Below are 18,699 nucleotides of genomic sequence, written 5' to 3' on the forward strand. Positions count from 1 at the left end.
AGCTTACTCAAATGTCACTACTGGTCTTTCTACTTTCCAACTTTTCAAATTTTGCTCATATCATCTCTTCTCCTGTCTCTGTTTCTTTAAGTCCTTCCATATCATTTCAGTTGAGTTTGGGGAAAGAGTAAGGTAACTGTTTGTGCTCACTTTGTCATCTTTAACAGAAATCAATTTTATAGCATATTATTAAAAACTCAAGTATTATAGCTACTGCAGTTATAAATTAAACTTAAGTTATACACCATAATTCAGTGCACAGTTCAGTTGCTCAGGTCTAACTCTGCAACCCCAGGAACTGCAGCACAATCAGGCTTCCCTGTCCATCACCAACTCCTGGAGCTTGCTCACAGCGCACAACAGTGCATCAAAACCCCGAAATGGAAAACTAAAGTGGTCAAAAACAAAATTCCCTGGTACATTAACAATATTATTTTTCAGTTTAGTCATAATTAAGATCAACCATTTCACTTCAACCAAATGGGTCACACTCATAAATACTGCTTTAAACAAAACTATAATACATCTGTAACATCTTACAGAAAAACCCAAATGAACATTTTGGCCAACCCAATATAATTCCTTGTGGTTTTGATTTTTTAATACATTTCTCTCAGACTCTTTCAAGATACAGACACTAAGCTTTATGATTATACATTTTCCAACCTTTTCCTAAGAAATAACTCATGCCTACTTTCAATCTTCTACTTTCTCAATAGAGAAAGCACAGGCAATATAGTCTATAAAAGTAAGGCATATATTTGAAACAAGCCAATACATCTTACTGAGACCAAAATGGAAAAAAACAACACAATATCAGTAATGAAGACATTGCATTACCTTTGTTATATCCAATAAAACATTTATGAACCAAAAAGCTCCAAACAGATCTTTCATCACAGAGCAAAGAAAGCAGTATTCTCAAGTTGTCTCTAAGTCACAATACAAATTCATTATTTCTTACTAAACTCTAAAATCCAAGTCTCTAAAAATGTATTAAAAAAAAAAATCTACCCTGGGGTTTCCCTGCTGGTCCAGTGGTTAAGAATCCACCTTGCAATGCAGGGGCCACCAGTTCAATCCCTGGTCCAGAAAGATTCCACATGCTGTGAAGCAACTAAGCCCACGGGCCACAAGTACTGAGCACATGGGTCACAACTACTGAAGCCCGTGCACCCCAGTGCCTGTGCTCTGCAACGAGAGAAGTCACCTCAATGAGAAGCCTGCACATCACAATGAAGAGTAGCCCCCCAACTGGCCACGACTAGAGAAAGCCCATACACAGCAATGAAGACCTAATACAGCTGAACATTTTTAAAAATCCACCCTGAATTCATGTAGAAAATCCCTATGGAATACATAAAGATGGGTCTTTAGAATAATGGCCCTTCTATTTATTTTTGATCTTTATTTATTCTGATGGTATGGAAAACAGATACATGAGTAAAGATAAACAGGATATTATTTCAGTATTTAAATTATTAATGAAATGCATTTAAATAGTACTTAAATATTAATGAAGTACTGGCATGATATTTTAAAGTAGAGGATGAACTATGTATTTCTTTTCTACTTTAAGTCAAAAGAGTTATAAAGGATCTTAATAAATGAATTGACAAAAGACATCATTCTCAAACTTGAGACTAGAACGATCTTCCTAAGTTTTCATATAGTTTTTAAGATTATTTTATGATTTTAACTAAGGCAAATTAACATCACAGAAATGATGCACCCAGATAAATATATAATGCTACTATGACCAATTTCAAATAAAATAAATAGATCCACGTAAATCCACTTGTCTACTGCATAAAAACGTTGATTCAAAACCACTTGCCATTTCTGCGGGAAGGCTTCTGCACTGCCACTGGTGGGCAAGACGGGGTAGGTGCTACCTCTGAAGAAGCAGTAGAGCCTGTATGATGAGCCTTTACCTTGTCAGCCCAACTGACCCCTGTGGGAGCCAGACGCGGGGCAGCCACTGTGCCAGATGAACCCCTATGGAGAAAAGTACTGAATTTAATAAATCAAATATATGTTAAAATTTTTAATATATACTTAATATATTTAAATTTTAAATGAATTATATGTGTGAATGTATATCCACACATACAGGATAACATACTATCATAGCAACTTAAGGCAAATATAGTCATAAATATCCTGGACTAATACTTCATTAGTTCAGCACAACATACAGTATGGGAACAAACATAAAAGCTGTCACTAGTTCAGTTTAAAAGAAAATCTCAGTGAAATGGAGAATCATAAAAAATATGCACATATACCTGCACATATACCCTTAACTTTTTATTTTCATTTAAAACTCTTATCTATTAATAATATAAATGTCCATTAATTTGACCATATATCAACACAGGCACTATTAAAACGGTTTTTCACGTGTATTATTTCTTACATGAACCTCAAGTATGATGCCTCATTGACAATGCCCAATTTTGGGTTTTTTTAAATGGAGTGATAATTTAGTGACACCTATTAAATACAAACACAATTCTTCTCAACTTTAATAACCTCTCCAAGCTTTTATAGTTGTCCTATCCACTCCTCATTTGACAGCAAAACTTTAACAGTTCACTTTATCAAAGCTTCCCAAAAACTCATCCTAGTTTTCACAGAAACAATGACTCATTTTACACTCATATTTTAGTGGTTTACTTAATATTTAAGTTATGAGTTAAAATACAGACAACTTAAATAAAAAAGTTTGGTAACTAACTGCAGAGTCTAAAGCATTTAACTCAACCAGTAAGAAGAGAAGTGAGTATATATACTAAAGTCAGCCTATAAGCCACAGTTTTTCAGCATGCTTTATTATCATTTTATGATGATAATAAAGGGTGTCAATTAATTCACTGATACAACACATGAAGATCAATATGAGAACTTTATTATGCATGCATTAAAGACTTTCAGTGTTAAAATAAGCCATGCACCATATAAGACTCTCTGCACTACAGACCAATGGAATGCATTATAGGGGAATTTCTCTTAAAATGGTGTTTGAATATACAAACATTTGCTTTTATTTGCTTATATATCTTTCCCCAACTCCATTAAAGTTCAATTATTATAAGGCTCCAAAGTCTATCAACCTTCACCTAGGGCAATACTATCTAATAATCTCATTTAAGGCAAAAAGTTGATTCTACTGAATAACACTTAATGAGCTCTTACTAAGGGCTGAGTACAATGCTAGGTGCTTGGGATACAGAAAATATGACAAACATCTTGCCTTAAAGAAGGTCATAGTGTAAGAGCAAAAAATAAACATTAAAAACTTTAACGCACTGAAAATCTAATAATAATATACACATATGCAAGGCCCAGCAGTAACAGGAGATGAAACTGACCATGGACATGGAGACAGGAGCAATGAGAAGCCACGAAGAAAGGGTAAGTTTTAACCAAACAAAGATAACTGACCAAGCAAACTACTTACTGACCCTGACACTACAAACGTTAAGACTCACTCTAAAGAACTAGAGTCCAAACAGATATTTATTTTTAAAAGAGAATTTTGCTATGGAAATTTAAGGAAAACAACAGTGATAACTTCCACGAACAACATCATAGCTGCCAGAGGTATCAACAGCATTTTGGGCAAACAATGGCTAACTTCAAAGGCAAAGATGGAGAATGAGAAGTCCATGGGGGGCTTTGAAAAGTTCTAATACATTCTTGGAAATCATGAAGACCACACACATGTGCTGGGTTGTGTGCAAACTCAGGAAAGGTCTGAAACAGCCCTAATCTCTCACCTCTGACTGCCCTTGAGGCTCTGAGGAAGCAGGAATTGAGAGCAAAGTTAGAATTGTAAACTCCAGAGCACTGAAGACATGGTGATCACACATAAAACTAGAAAAGAGCTAGGAGATTTAATGGTTCAAGGCATTTAAGGAAATCTGTCAAATCATTAGCTGACAACTAAGATAACTAAGAAAAGACTTCAGTGACTACAATAACAATGAACATAGACTTCAGAAGACTAGTTCAAGAAAGTCACTATAACAAACAAATAGTAGCAAAACCACCACCACTAAACAGTGACAACAAATCCTGGAAAGTGTAGCAATCTGATCTCCAGAGCTATCACACTATACTATTTAAAATATCCGATTTTTAACAAAAGCCATAAGACATGCAAAGAAACAGGAAAGTATAGCCTCCTCATGGACACACAAAAGAAAAGCAACCAAAACAAGCCCTGAAGGAAGCTTGAACGTTGGACTTACTAGACAAAGACTTTAAATGAGCTATTATAAATATGTTCAAAGAATATTTAAGAACAAAACACAACCACATCTAAAAATAAAGTATGAGAAAAATGTTTCACCAAATACAGGGTATCAATAAAAATTAAATCAAATATGAAAAATAATCACAGAGCCTTTCCTAGTGGTCTAGTGGCTAAGATTTTGTGCTCCCAATTCACAGGGCTCAAGTTTGATCCCTGGTCAAGGAAGCAGACTCCAAATGCCACAACTAAAGATCCCACATGCCACAATGAAGACTGAAGATCCCACGTGCTGCAACTAAGACCTGTCGCAGTCAAATACATAAACAAATAAATACTTTAAAAGAATTACATAGGTGTTCTGGAGTTGAAAAGTACAATAATGAAAATGAAAAATTCACCAGAGGGGCTCAACAGCAGAATTAAGCTTGCAAAATAAAGAATTAGCAAATTTAAAAAGAGGTAAATTGAGACTATCTAACCCAATAAACAGAAAGAAAAATGAATGCAGAAATTTCAACAGAATCTCGAAGACTGTAGAACACCATCATGAGTAACAAAATCCCAGTATGAGTGGGATTTCCAGAGGAGAGGAGAGAGAAAAATGGACAGAAAGGGTATCGGTAGAAATAATGGACAAAAACTTACCAAATTTGATGAAAAACATTTATCTACAAATCTAAAAAAGTTCTAGAAACTCCACACCTAAATACATCATAATCAAACTATTGAAAACAAAAGACAAAGAGAGAATCTTGAGAGCACCAAGAGAGAACTGAGGTATCTTATGAAAGAGTAACACCTTATATCTCATCAGAAGCCATGGAAGCCAGAAGGCAGTGAGAGGACATAGTCAAAGTGCTAAAACAGAAACACTCTCAATCAAGAATTCTATGTACAGCAAAACTATCCTTCAGAAACTTGAAAGATAAACTAAGATATTCTCAGATAAACAAAACTTGAGAAAAACTTCTACCAGCAGACCTGCCTAGTAAGATATATTAAAGACAACTCCAGCTGAATGATAGGCCACTACACAGTAACCTGAATCCACATGAAGAGATAAAGAGAACCACCAAAAGTAAATAACTACGTAGGTAAATACAAAAGACAACACAAACTTATTTCTTCTTATAACTCTTTTCTTCTCTTATGTTATATAAAAGACAACTTCATAAAATAGTAATTATAAAACTGTTGATAAGATTATAATGTATAAAGATATATTACTGTCCATATGGCATATAATACAGTTTATGATATATTTAGGTCATCTGTTGTGAAACTGACAATTCATGCTACTAATCATTTAGCATGAAATATATTTCTGAGTTTTAACTTTGGGATCCTGTTTGAACATAAAATACTTCCTAAAAGTTAAAACTTTACTCTCCTGGATTTTAACTTTTTATCCAAACATAAACAAAAACATATACAAGGATATATTTACAGTGAAATGCAAGTTTTATAATACAAGTATATTGTCCACAAAAAATTTATTTACTATAATGTAAGCCTTAGTAGCCTTTTTTGAGTTCATCTCACCCAAAATTTAAGCTTCTTCGAGCATTTGATGTTACATTTATTCTATCTGTTGACGGACTTGGAATCACATGACGTCCTGGGGACATCTTCTTTACTTCCCATGCCAACGAAGTTGGTCTGCCAATTCAAGACACACAGAAGATTAAAAGAGAAAAGAGGCAGTGGCAGTGGTGGTGGTGGTAGGGTAATCTCATCTTTTCTCTTTGTTGTTGAGTGCATGAAAACATAAGCAGATCGCAACTTTTCCTTGGTACACTGTCAATCAGAAAGTTATTTACCATATTACCAGTAAATAATTCCAGATGATGCATGGTCCAGGATTTTCCATCCACTATAGCAGGTTATGGGGTTACGACATAAACTACTTATATTTTAAAAGCTTCCATACACCCAGCTAAAAACACATTAAAAAGGCAATGGTACTAATTTTGGCTACTTGTATCCAGTATTGTTGGAGAGTTAAGAGTGTAGGGCAGAGATCAAGACAGACAGACAGTGCTGAGGGTTAAACTGAAGAATACACATTCATCCTCTACCTCACCCACAAGAGCAACATCATACACATTTCACTGTTCTTTGCTAGAAAAGCTAACTATTCCTCCTTCTTCACTGGTCCCACACCAATCAGTTGATAGGATGCATAATCTCTACTTGAAAAAAATTTCCCCAAGCAGTATCTTCTCTACCCTATGCCCTCAATCAGACCTCCATAACTCTCCAAATCTCCTAGCCTCTTACTCTTTATTCAATCTAGTGACTGTGATTTTTTTTCTCTCATTAAAAAATGATACTAATTACTAGAAAACAAGAAAATTCATATAGATGTTTATCCAAATAAAATCTAAAGCTTTTGATAATTTATTGCCAAATCATATGGCAAATAAAATTTGATGCATGAGATGATGAATGAAAGATGGATAATGCCACCTACAGGAAATTAAAGGTTGCTTTTTATATCTGTGAGCTGCCTCAAGAGGCAGAGAGAAGAAATGCTGGGAAGTTCTTAAGGTAAAAAAAGTTGCCTCAGGGATTTCTCTGATGGTCCAGTTGTTAAGAATCTGACTTACAATGCAGAGGACATGGGTTCTATCCCTTATCAGGGAATTGAGATCTCACATGCCTAGAGCTCCTGTGTCACAACCACTGAAGTCCACACGCTCTGGAGCCCACACCTTGCAACTGGAGAGTCTACGTGCCACCATGAAAAATCCTGCATGCTGCAACTGAGACCCACTGCGGCCAAAGAAATAAAATGTATTTTTTTAAAGTGTTGCCTCAGGTATATTTTTGAACCATGATGCCTGGATAGGCATAGCTGTTAAGCTTGGAGTTCGCCTCAGAATCTTTCTCAATACAATCTTCAACATAGCCACTGCTAGCCTGGAGTTTGCAAGCAAGAAAAAAAAAACTAGTTAACTTCTATAATGCATTGACAGTTATATTACAGACCTTTTTTGGATACAAGGAACAGAAACTTCATTAGGCTAAATAAAAAAGAAAATAAAGATTTATAGCAAGGATATAAACTTAGCAAGGATAAGGATATCCTCAAGGTGGCTCATGAGGATTAGGTATGGAAGAGGCGGGCTTTAAAGCAACACTCTCAAACTCTGAAAGACCAGATGATTTCCCTAATTTCTGCCCTCTCTGTACATCTTTTCTGTTTTCTCTGAATCTGATTTCCTCTGCTTATCTTTTCAAGGGCAATACAGTCACCAACTCCAAATCAGCATGATGATCTGGTTCAACCCCACTAAAGAATGTATCCCTCACTCCCACCAGATCTAGTCACCTATTATCCAGGGGTAAAGGTGAAACTGCTTATTGCAAAGACAACCAGTTTCCTTGAATTTGGCTTCCTGGGAACCAAGACTTCCTGGATTTGTCCCTTGGGATTCCTTCATTCTCTTGGTTTCCCCCTCGGGTTGACAAACTAGGATGGGATACAAGATGCCTTCTCAACAGGACAGTTCCACTCACTGAGACTGAACCAAGGTTAAATCCAAGGAAAAGAGCCTAGGCCTGTTTTCTCCAGGTAAAAGTGCATCACTGTAGCTTCACGTGAACTGACCCACTTTACAAAAGTTCAGGCTTCACTTATAAGTCTAAACTAAATAGCAAATTGTTCTTTTGCCTGTGCACATAACCAAAATACTAAATATAGTTGGATTATCTGTCTCTGGAATATGTCTCGGCTCTCCCTACTGCCTTTCCTCGAGCCTGAGTAGCCAGCATCTAATCTATAAACTATACTGCTGAATCGCAACCTTCCCACACTACAGTCAGAAAGATCTTTAAAAAAAAAAAAAAAAGTCTGATATGTAATTTCCTTACTTAAAAACCTTTATGGCCCAAAATAAGCACTAAAGTTTTTATCACGTCTACAAAGTCCTACATAATCTGGTCTCAGCCTACCTCTCTAGGTTCATCTCATGCTATTCTTTCCCTGTTCTATTCACTCCAGCCCTGCTAAACTCTGAACTCGTGGACTATTCTGTGCTCTCCTGCACCTCCAGGATATCCTACACTGTCACCTCTACCTGGGATTACATTTTTCTTTTCTCCTTGTCAAGCTAACTGCTTCTTGGTATTTCTGCCTCACTGAAATATAAGCTCCTTGGGGGAAATCCTCCTGGGCTTAACAAACTGGTCGATGGTACCTTTTATTATACTCGCAAAGTATAGTATGTTTCTTTGGGATGACTCTTTGTACACGGGTAAGTATTTAACCTCAGTGTTTCCTGTCAATGCACTGTGCACTTCATGAGAGCAGGACTGCGTCTGTTTTTCTTCATCACAATAGTCCCAGAGCCTGGCACTGGGACCGATTCCAGATGAAGGTGTGCTGTGTGCAGCTCCCCAGCGCGCTGATTCCAAATGAAGGTTTCTAAAACAGCTCTGATCTTTCATTATTCCCCTAATCTCATCAATTTTCCTCACTGCCTCCTACCTTAAGAAGAAATACTATACTTTTCCCTACTTTACTGTCACTTCGTATGCACTCTGAACTTCTATAGCTGTCCTTAATCCCTTCATTTGAAAGGCCAACTTTATTAAAATCCATCACATTTTTTAAACACTTCTACAACCTCCTCAAAATCTTTCCTGATCTATTCCCCAAAAGAGATATGACTCTGTCCTCTGAACACCTTTAATATTGACAATTTTTTCACAGTAATCAGTTCTATTTTATCCCACCCTTAGACTACAAATTCATGAAAGTAGTAAGTGTATCTTACTCAGCAGTTACATTTCTGTACAAGATAACAAGTGCCTTGCACTAGTAGGTACCCAATAAAACACTTGTTACTGAACTTGAGAAATGCAGCCTCCCAACTTTTAGATTTAGACAAGTTTCCAGTTAAGCTGAGGTCAAGTTCATTGTCAATTTTAATAAATGCTTTAGAATCTGACAGCTGCTATAAATATAAAGACCAGAATTCATTACCTGCTTTGAGCATCTGTCTTCTCTAGCTTTTCCTGAAGTTGAATCCAGTCAATTAATGCTTTGAAATCTCTTACATAGTTATCCAGCATCATCAGCACCTCCTAATTCAATACAAACAACAAATATTAGATTCCATTCTGAAACTAAAGAGCTTCAAGAAAAAAAATTTTAAAGGATTTAGGAATTAATAATTTTTACACTAATACTCCTCATTGATGCAGCAGCAAAACCTACCGATATCTGGGGAGTGGGGGATTATTTTCATTCTGTTTGGTAAGAAATTAGTGAAGCTCACAGTCTAAAGACCAAGAGATGGTATTGATATTCCTTCTAAAGACTTTCTCAACTGAATATTCTTTTAATCTTGTTATTGCTATATTAATAAACAGAAAAGTACATGAAACATAAATGTACTGATAAATTATTTCAAAGTAAGGACTCATGCAACCATCATCCAGGACAAAAAATTTAACACTATCAGTCTCTAATAAAAGTTTCCTGATGTCCCCCTCCAAATCACTGTTCCAAAGTAACCACTGCTTTGACTTCTAATAATTTTGCCTGATTTTGAAATTCATAACATGAACTCATTGACTATGTATTATTTTGTGGTTTCTGTTATACATTTATTTATTGGATTCATCCATATTGCGGAATGTACCTGCCATTCACTTACTGTCATATTCCAAGGTCACTACTGAACAGTATTCTATTAACATTTACTTACCCAATTTACAGTTTATAAAAATTTATTGGTTGGTATTTATTTTAATATTTATTTACCTAATATTTACACAATCTAATGTTGATGCACACTGAACTAATTTCCAAATTTGGGATATTACAAGTTATATGCTATTACTCATCTACATGTTCACTGCACATATGTATTATTTCTGTTGAGTGTATGATCAAGAGTATAATTGCTGAGTCACAGAGTAAGCCTATGTTCCACTTGCATACACAGTAACAAACTGTTTTCCAAAGTGGTTGCCACACCCAGCAGCAGTGTATGTGAACACTACTTGCTGCACACCCTCATCTATACCTGGAATTTCCATTTTGGGTCTTCTTTTTGTGTTTTTAACCTGAGCCATTCTGGCTGATGGGGCTGTAATGGTTTCGTTTTGGTTTTAGTATGTGTTTCTCTGATTATTAATGATTCTCAGCACTTTTTCATATGCTTATCAGCCAACCTCTTTTTGTAAAGTGTTTTTTCAAAACTCATTCGGTTTTTCTAGTGTCTTTCTCTTTTTGATGTGCAGGAGAACTTCTTTTGGATATGTGCCTATTGTCAATTATATGTGCAGCACATATAAGCTCACCTTTTCACTCTCCTAATGGAATGGAATCTTTTGACGAACAGAAATTCCAAATTTTAAGGTGGTCTAATTTATGACTGTTTTGTCTAAAGACTGATATTATTTGTGTCATTTTTAAGTGTTCTTTTCCTATCACAAGGTCAGGAAGATTTCTCCAAAATTATCTTTTAAAGCATGAGTCTGTTTCTATGGGATCTCTTCTATTACACTGGTCTATTCTTATACCAGTAGTAAATTATAATGCATTGCTACAGCTCTAAAATAAATCTCAAAACTCAGTAAATTCTCCAACTTTATCTTTGACCTCAAAGTTGTCTAGGCTAATTCCAGCCCTTTTTGCATTTCCATACAAATTTTAGAATCAGCTTGTCAAGTTCCCAAGGGTAAAAAAAAATAGAATTTTAATTGCATTTGCATTGATTCTATAGATGAACTGAAGGAAAACTGATATTCTTATAACATTGTTTTTCTAGTCTTTACAGACCTATTGTTCTATATATTTATCTTACTCAGTGTGTCTCAATAATGTATTATATTTTTCTGTGTAGAGATCTTACATATCTTTTGTTAGACTCAACCCTAAGAATAAATGGTAGTTGCTTTAAATTTTTTTTCAGTTAATGTTGATTTTCCTGGATCTCCTAAGTGTGTTTATGTGCGTGTGTATACATATACATGTGATCTGTAAATAATGACACACTTATTTTTCTCCATAAGTCTCATATCTTTTATGTCTTATTCTCTTATTCCTGTGCTGGCCCAAGGCTGAAAAGAAATAAAGACAATGGCCTATCTTGTCTCATTCACAATTTCAGAAGGAAAGCTCTCAACATCTCACCATTAAGCTTGATGTTTACTCTAAAATTTTTGGAAGATTCCTTATATCACTAAGGATATTCCCTGTTATTCTCAGTTTACTAGTTTCACCATGAATGGGTGCTGAATTTCACAAAGTATTTTTCCAAAATCACTGACATGATCATATGATTTTTCATCTTCACTCATCTAATCTGGTAAATAACATTAATTTCACATTCAAATGTTAAAGAAACATTGCAGGACTGCAAAGAACCTAACTTGATTGTGATGTACTGTCCAATTTTCAAATCACTAGATTCAATACATCGTTATCTGGTTTAGGGCTTATGCATCTGTACTTCAGTGTGGCCTATATTTTCCTTTCTCATAAGACTTTTGGTTATCAAGGTTATGCTGAAAGGAAACTCTCTATTTTCCTATGTTCTAGAAGAATTTGCATAATATAGGCTTTTTTTTCCCTCAATTTTTACTGAGATATAATTCACAGACTATAAAATTCACCATCTTAAATTATGCAATTCAGAGCTGTGTACCATATATACACAGAATTATGCAACTGATTCCAGAACATTTTCATCATCCCCCAAAAGAAACCTTAGCAGTCACTCCCCATTTTCCCTTTTCCCCAGCCTTTGGAAACCACAGATAACCTTCTATTATCTATGGACTGGCCTCTTCTGGACATTTCATATAAACAGAATCATATAATATGTGGTCTTTTGAGGTAGCTTCTTTTAGTTAGCATAATGTTTTCATGAGAAATGCTGGGCTGCTTGAAGCACAAGCTGGAAGATTGCCAGGAGAAATAACAATAACCCCAGATACGCAGGTGACACCATGCTTATGGGAGAAAGTGAAGAGGAACTAAAAAGCCTCTTGATGAAAGTGAAAGAGGAGAGTGAAAAAGTTGGCTTAAAGCACAACATTCAAAAAACTAAGATCATGGCATCCAGTCCTACCACTTCATGGCAAATAGATAGGGAAACAGTGGCTAACTTTAATTTTTTGGGCTCCAAAATCACTGCAGATGGTGACTGCAGCCATGAAATTAAAAGATGCTTACTCCTTGGAAGGAAAGTTATGACCAACCTAGACAGCATATTAAAAAGGAGAGACATTACTTTACCCACAAAGTCCATCTCGTTAAGGTTAAGGTTTTTCCAGTAGTCATGTATGGATGTGAGAGTTGGACTAAAAAAGAAGGTTGAACGCTGAAGAATTGATTCTTTTGAACTGTTGTGTTGGAGAAGACTCTTGAGGGTCCCTTGGACTGCAAGGAGATCCAACCAGTCCATCCTAAAGGAGATCAGTCCTGACTGTTCATTGGAAGGACTGATGCTGAAACTAAAACTCCAATATTTTGGCCACCTGATGCAAAGAGCCGACTCATTTGAAATGACCCTGATGCTGGGAAAGGTTGAAGGCAGGAGGAGAAGGCGACGACAGAGGATGAGATGGTTGGATAGCATCACCAACTCAATGAAGATGAGTTTGAGGCTCTGGGAGTTGGTGATGGACAGGGAGGCCTGTCCATCACAGGGAGGTGCTGTGGTTCATGGGGTTGCAAAGAGTCGACACGACTGAGCAACTGAACTGAATGTTTTCAAGGCTCATCTACCTGGTAGCATGCATCTGTACTCCACTCCTTTCTATAATTAATAACTGTGTAAACATAACTTCTTTTATTCACTTTCAGTTGATGGATATTTAGGCTGTTCTCACTTTTTGCCTATTATGAATGCTGCTGCTGTGAACATTCATGTACAAGGTTTTATGGGAACACACGTTTCTAATTCTCTTGGGTGTATAAATGGATTTGGGTTTCCTGGGCCATATGGTAACTCTAACATTTAACATTAACTACCAAAATTTTTTCCACAGTAGCTGTACCATTTTACATTGCCACACTAGCAATATGAGAGGGTTGCATCTCCTTCAATCCTTATCAACATTTGCTATTTTCTGACTTCTTGACTCTAGTCAACCTAATGACAGTAAAGTGATATTATTGTTTTTATTTGATTTTCCCTGATGACTAAAAATGTTTAGCACATATTCATGTGCTTATGGACATTTGTATATCATCTATGCAAAAGTGTCTATTCAAATTCTTCATCCATTTTTTAACTGGGCTATTTGTCTTTTTTATTTTTGGACTGCATTTTTCATATATTCTGTATATTAGATTTATCAGACATATGGTTTAAAAATATCTTCTCTCATTCTGTGAGCTGTGTTTTCACTTGTGAGTGTCCTAGTAACACATAAAAGTTTTAAATTCAGATGAAGTTCAATTTACATATTTTTTATTTGGTTACTTGTGCTCTGGGTATAATATTTGAGAAAGTATTGCCTACTCCAAGGTTACAAAGATTTACATCTATGTTTTCTTCAAAGTTCTATAGTTTTAGCTCTTACGTTTAGGTCTTTGATCCATTTTCAGTTAAATTTTGCATATGGTGTGAGGTAGGGACCCAAATTCATTCTTTGTGTGTGGATATCTAGTTGTCCCAGCAACGTTTGCTGAAAGGCGATTCTTTCCCCATGAAATAGTCTTGGCACCCTTGTCAAAAAAGACAGTGACCAGGGCCTCCCTGTTGGCATACTTGCCAATGCAGGAGACATGGGTTTGATCCTTGGTCCTGGAGGATCCTACATGCAGTGGAGGAACTAAGCCCCTGTGTCACAACTATTGAGCCTGTGCTCTAGAGCCCGGGAATGGCAACTACTGAAGCCACATGACGCAGCTACTGAAACCTGTGCACCACAGAGCTCTTCCTTTCTCTGCAGCGAGAAGCCACCACAATGAGAAGGCTTCACATTGTGACGAGAAAGCAGCCTCCACTTACTGCAACTACAGAAAAGTCTGCTCAGCAACAAAGAACCAGAATAGCCCAAAATAAATAAATAAATAAAGATATTCTAACAAAAAAAGTGACCACAGATCTTATGGATTTGTTGCCAAGATCTCTATGTCTATCCTTAGACATAGATCTATATGCCTATCCTTATCCTGGCAACTCATCATTTTGATTATTATAGCTTTGAAGTAAGCTTGAATTCAGGAAGTGTGGGTCCTCCAGCTCACTCAGATTTTACCAACTGTTCCACTACTGTACTTTTGTTGTTGTTGTTCAGTCACTAAGTCATGTCTGACTCTTTGTGACGCCATGGACTGCAGCACAGGCTTTCCTGTCCTCCACTATCTCCGGGAGTTTGCTCAAACTCATGTCCATTGCAAAGTAGGCAATGGCAACCCACGCCAGTACTCTTGCCTAGAAAATCCCATGGACGGGGGAGTCTGGTAGGCTGCAGTCCATGGGGTCACAAAAGTTGGACACAACTGAGCAACTTCAATTTCACTTTTCACTTTATGCCAAGAAAGGTCCATCTAGTCAAAGCTATGGTTTTTCCAGTAGTCATGTACAGATGTGAGAGTTGGACCCTCAAGAAGGCTGAGCACTGAAGAACTGATGGTTTGGAGGAAATGAAGCACTGAAGGAAATGGCAACCCACTCCAGTGTTCTTGCCTGGAGAATCCCAGGGATGGGGGAGCCTGGTGGGCTGCTGTCTATGGGGTCGCACAGCATCGGACAAGACTGAAGCGACTTAGCAGCAGCAGCAGCAGCACGTCCATTGAGTCAGTGATGCCATCCAACCATCTCATCCTCTGTCGCCCCCTTCTTCTCCTGCCCTAAATCTTTCCCAATATCAGGGTCTTTTCCAATGATGCTCTTTGCATCAGGTGGCCAAAGTATTGGAACTTCAATTTAAGCATCAGTCCTTCCAATGAATATCCTTTAGGATTGACTAGTTCAATCTCCTTGCTGAACAAGGGACTCTCAAGAGTCTTCTCCAGCACTACAGCTTTGAAAGCATCAGTTCTTCAGATGCCATGATCTTCATTTTTTGAATGTTGAGTTTTAACCCAGCTTTTCACTCTACTCTTTCACCTTCATCAAAAAAAAAAAAAAAAACCACTCTCTAGTTCTTTTTCATTTTCTGCCAATAGGGGAGTGTCATCTGCATAATATCTGAGGTTATTGATACTTCTCCCTTCAATATTGATTCCAGCTTGTGAGCCATCTAGCCTGGCATTTCATATGATGTATTCTGCATATAAGTTAAATAATCAGGGTGGCTTTAGAGAAGAAAAATAATCTAATCCAAGGTCCTACTGAGAATCATGCTTGTATTTAACTGTCCTGTCTTCCTCATTCTATTACTGCTCTTCCTCAGTCGTTCATGACCTCATATTTTTAAAGAATACAGGCAGTTATTCTGTAATATGTCAATCAATTTTAGGTCAAATTAAATAAATTATCAGAAATACTACATTAGTGATGCTGTGGTCTTCTCAGTGCCTAATATAAAGAGGCACCCACTATGTATATGTCCTATTACTAATGATAATAAACTTGATAATTTGATAAGTGGTATCTAACAACTCCCCACTTAAACTTCCTATTTTTCTCTGTACTTAAAAACTATCTTTTAGGGAGATATTCTGTAACTATAAATATCGTGTTCTTCAACAAATTTCACTAATTTAAGATCCATTGGTGATTCCTGCCTGGATAAATTATTATAATAATTTCTAAATGATGGTTTTCTAATTCCATCATTCCTTATACATTTATTACTTAGCATTCTGTTATAGAAAAGGTGCTTTCTCCTCTCCCTTATTTGACTATTTATTAATTTACTTATTCATAATAGTATGGATTCATCAATTTCTATATTCTTGAATGATCCATTACTATCATTATTTATTTTAATACTTGAATTGTTCCAGATTTGGCAAATGGGAAGTTGTTGATGCTGGCTCTTACGTATTTCTGACTTGCTACCATTGTGTTGAAATAATTTTTGCTGTATTGGGTTAAATTTAAAATATTATGTAAGTTATTTTCATATGTTTCTTTTTGCCTTTTTAATGTAACAAGTAGGAAATTTAGAAGTACATATGTGGCTCATGTTATATTTCTATTGGGCAGCATGGACAGGTTATAGTAATGTGGCAAATCTAAAAAGATGAGATATTTTTAAATGATAAGTTTTTGATTCTACCATTTGATCCAGTAACTAACTGTGCAAGTAAAATATTAGGCAGAGGTTGGTCTTAACAAAACATGACACATATAGAAAAGACTGTAATTTTACTTGACACTAAACTCGAGTTGAGTAAATAGTTTGCTGAGCCAGCAGAAAGAGTGAGTATGGCCTCACACTTCAATAATACAATTATAACAGCAACTATGAAAAGGCTGGGGGTCTGATCACATAAGGTAAAATGAGACCACTTCCTCTGTGAGTTTTCTGTCTACATGAAATATTTTGTTTTTTAATGCTAACCAGAATTTCCACTCTCTTTCTAGTTTGGGGAATTGGGTTTTTGCACAAACGAAAAAGGAGAAGATCTTTCTGCTCTCTACTACTTGACAGTTAAGCACAGTAATATGATCAGAACTTAACCAATCAGACTCACTTGCCTGGGACTCTGATCTCAAGCAAGCAAGGCAAAGATAAAGAGGAAACGGTGGTATTAAAAAAAAAAATAGCAATACATCCTAGCCAGATGTTTCTCTGCAAAACCTCCCTGGTTTCTGCCTATTTTCTAACCCTGATTCATGGGTTTTAGTATCAAATCTGTGACCTATCCTCTCAAAGAATTAATTTTTCTATTTAATCAGCTAGAGTCTAATTCTGTTGCTAGCTACTTGCTAGCCACTAAGCCATGGCAAGCACAATTTAAGGAGGACAGATAGGTAAAGTAGAATACAATTAACCAAGTGTGATAATAAGGAAGATTTTAACATCACATCATAGTAGGAACTACAGTAAGGACTGGATGACTAGGCTTAAAGACTAATGGGATGGCATGATAAACATCTTCACATAAAAGAGGTTATCATAAAAGGGATTATATTATTTCCACATAAATACAAGTTACAGAACAAAGAATGCTCAGTGAAAATGACAGATTTTCACCTGCCAGAGCTGCCTCAAAAAGAGAATTAGTTACCAGAGAGAATATGGTCAAGGGTAACTGTATAATGGGTAGGTGGATTAGACAACTTTACTAACAGTTCTAAGATTCTATGATTTACTCACCAAAATAAAATTTGTTAGAAATCCACTATGTGTCAAAACACTGAATCAATAAATTCAAACCACAAGAGAGACGTATTCAGTGATTTGAAACATCAGTAGCATGCTAGCAAATGCTGCTCTTTAGCCTGAGTGAATTAAACAGAAGATTATTCCCTCAGATGTCCAATGTAACATTTATCAGTGGTACTTTATGACAGAAATTAATTATAATTTACAATCCCTCTTAAAGCAAATTTCTACTCTCTCTAGTCTTGTTTAGAAATTTTTATTCTAAAGAATGGGCTGAATAAGTAAAACTATTAGTGACAAAAGATGTTACATAATGAGTAAATGTCAGAGGATTATCTAATGAATGAAGAAGTTACATAGTCTATAGTCAGTCACTTAATTTTCAAGATAACACTGAGTTTAGTCATCTGGTTGTGACAGCACAGAACCCAAACCCCACTGCATTGACTCCCGGCCCACTGCTTTTTCTGCTAAGTCATACCTCCAAGATGTTCTATACCAGCAGCAAGAAAAATAAAAAGAAGAAAAGACAGGAATGAAAAAAGTTACTAGCAAATCCATTATCAAGGGCATGCTTCCCTCCAGTGTTCCTCATCAACATTTTTTACATTTACTACTAAACTGAAGCTTTCTGAAATCAAATTAAAAAAAAATAATAATGGTTAGACTTTTAAATAATCTTTAATTCTGCTAACATATATGTGAAATCATCAGTTTAAAAAGAAATATATTTGGAAAAGTAAATGTCTAAAATTTTACCAGCATTTCTAAGGCAAATGATACAAAGCTGAATATATCAAAGGACATTATAATTATGCATGATGTAAAACCAGTTTTCATAATATGGGTTACCTGCATTCTATTTATCAAATACAGCATTTGCACAGACACTATGCCTCCAATAACAAAATACATTTAAAACTGACTAGATTTCACAGGAATCACTTCTAATTCAGTTAATCTGCACTCTAATTTTCCTCTTTAGAAAATCCAAAATCACATTACTGTGACACTACATTCGACTCATCTCACAAAGACCTTTTTCTTAGCACTGACTAGTTTTACATGAGAGTGGCAATGAAAATTTTACACAAGAAAGATTTAAACGCATAAGCCACTAAGATCCACTCCATGTCTGACAAAAGGGAATCGATGTCAAGTTTTGCTATGTGCAGACATTGCTT

At 36.0% G+C, this 18,699-nt stretch overlaps 1 protein-coding gene across 1 annotated transcript in view; it reads right to left on the reverse strand.

Moving 5' to 3' along the window:
- The window catches only part of SCAPER (S-phase cyclin A associated protein in the ER), a 365,239-nt gene that overhangs the window by 305,070 nt on the left and 41,470 nt on the right, over positions 1 to 18,699 (reverse strand). Inside the window, exons 5-7 of the mRNA XM_068991091.1 lie at positions 9,252 to 9,352; positions 5,804 to 5,920; positions 1,838 to 1,998 (exon numbers count right to left, since the gene is read on the reverse strand). Of these exons, the coding sequence (XP_068847192.1) occupies positions 1,838 to 1,998; positions 5,804 to 5,920; positions 9,252 to 9,352 (379 nt within the window). The remainder of the gene's footprint in view (positions 1 to 1,837; positions 1,999 to 5,803; positions 5,921 to 9,251; positions 9,353 to 18,699) is intronic.

Source organism: Capricornis sumatraensis, chromosome 19 (genome assembly GCF_032405125.1).
Source record: "Capricornis sumatraensis isolate serow.1 chromosome 19, serow.2, whole genome shotgun sequence".
Classification (NCBI taxonomy): Eukaryota; Metazoa; Chordata; class Mammalia; order Artiodactyla; family Bovidae; genus Capricornis; species Capricornis sumatraensis.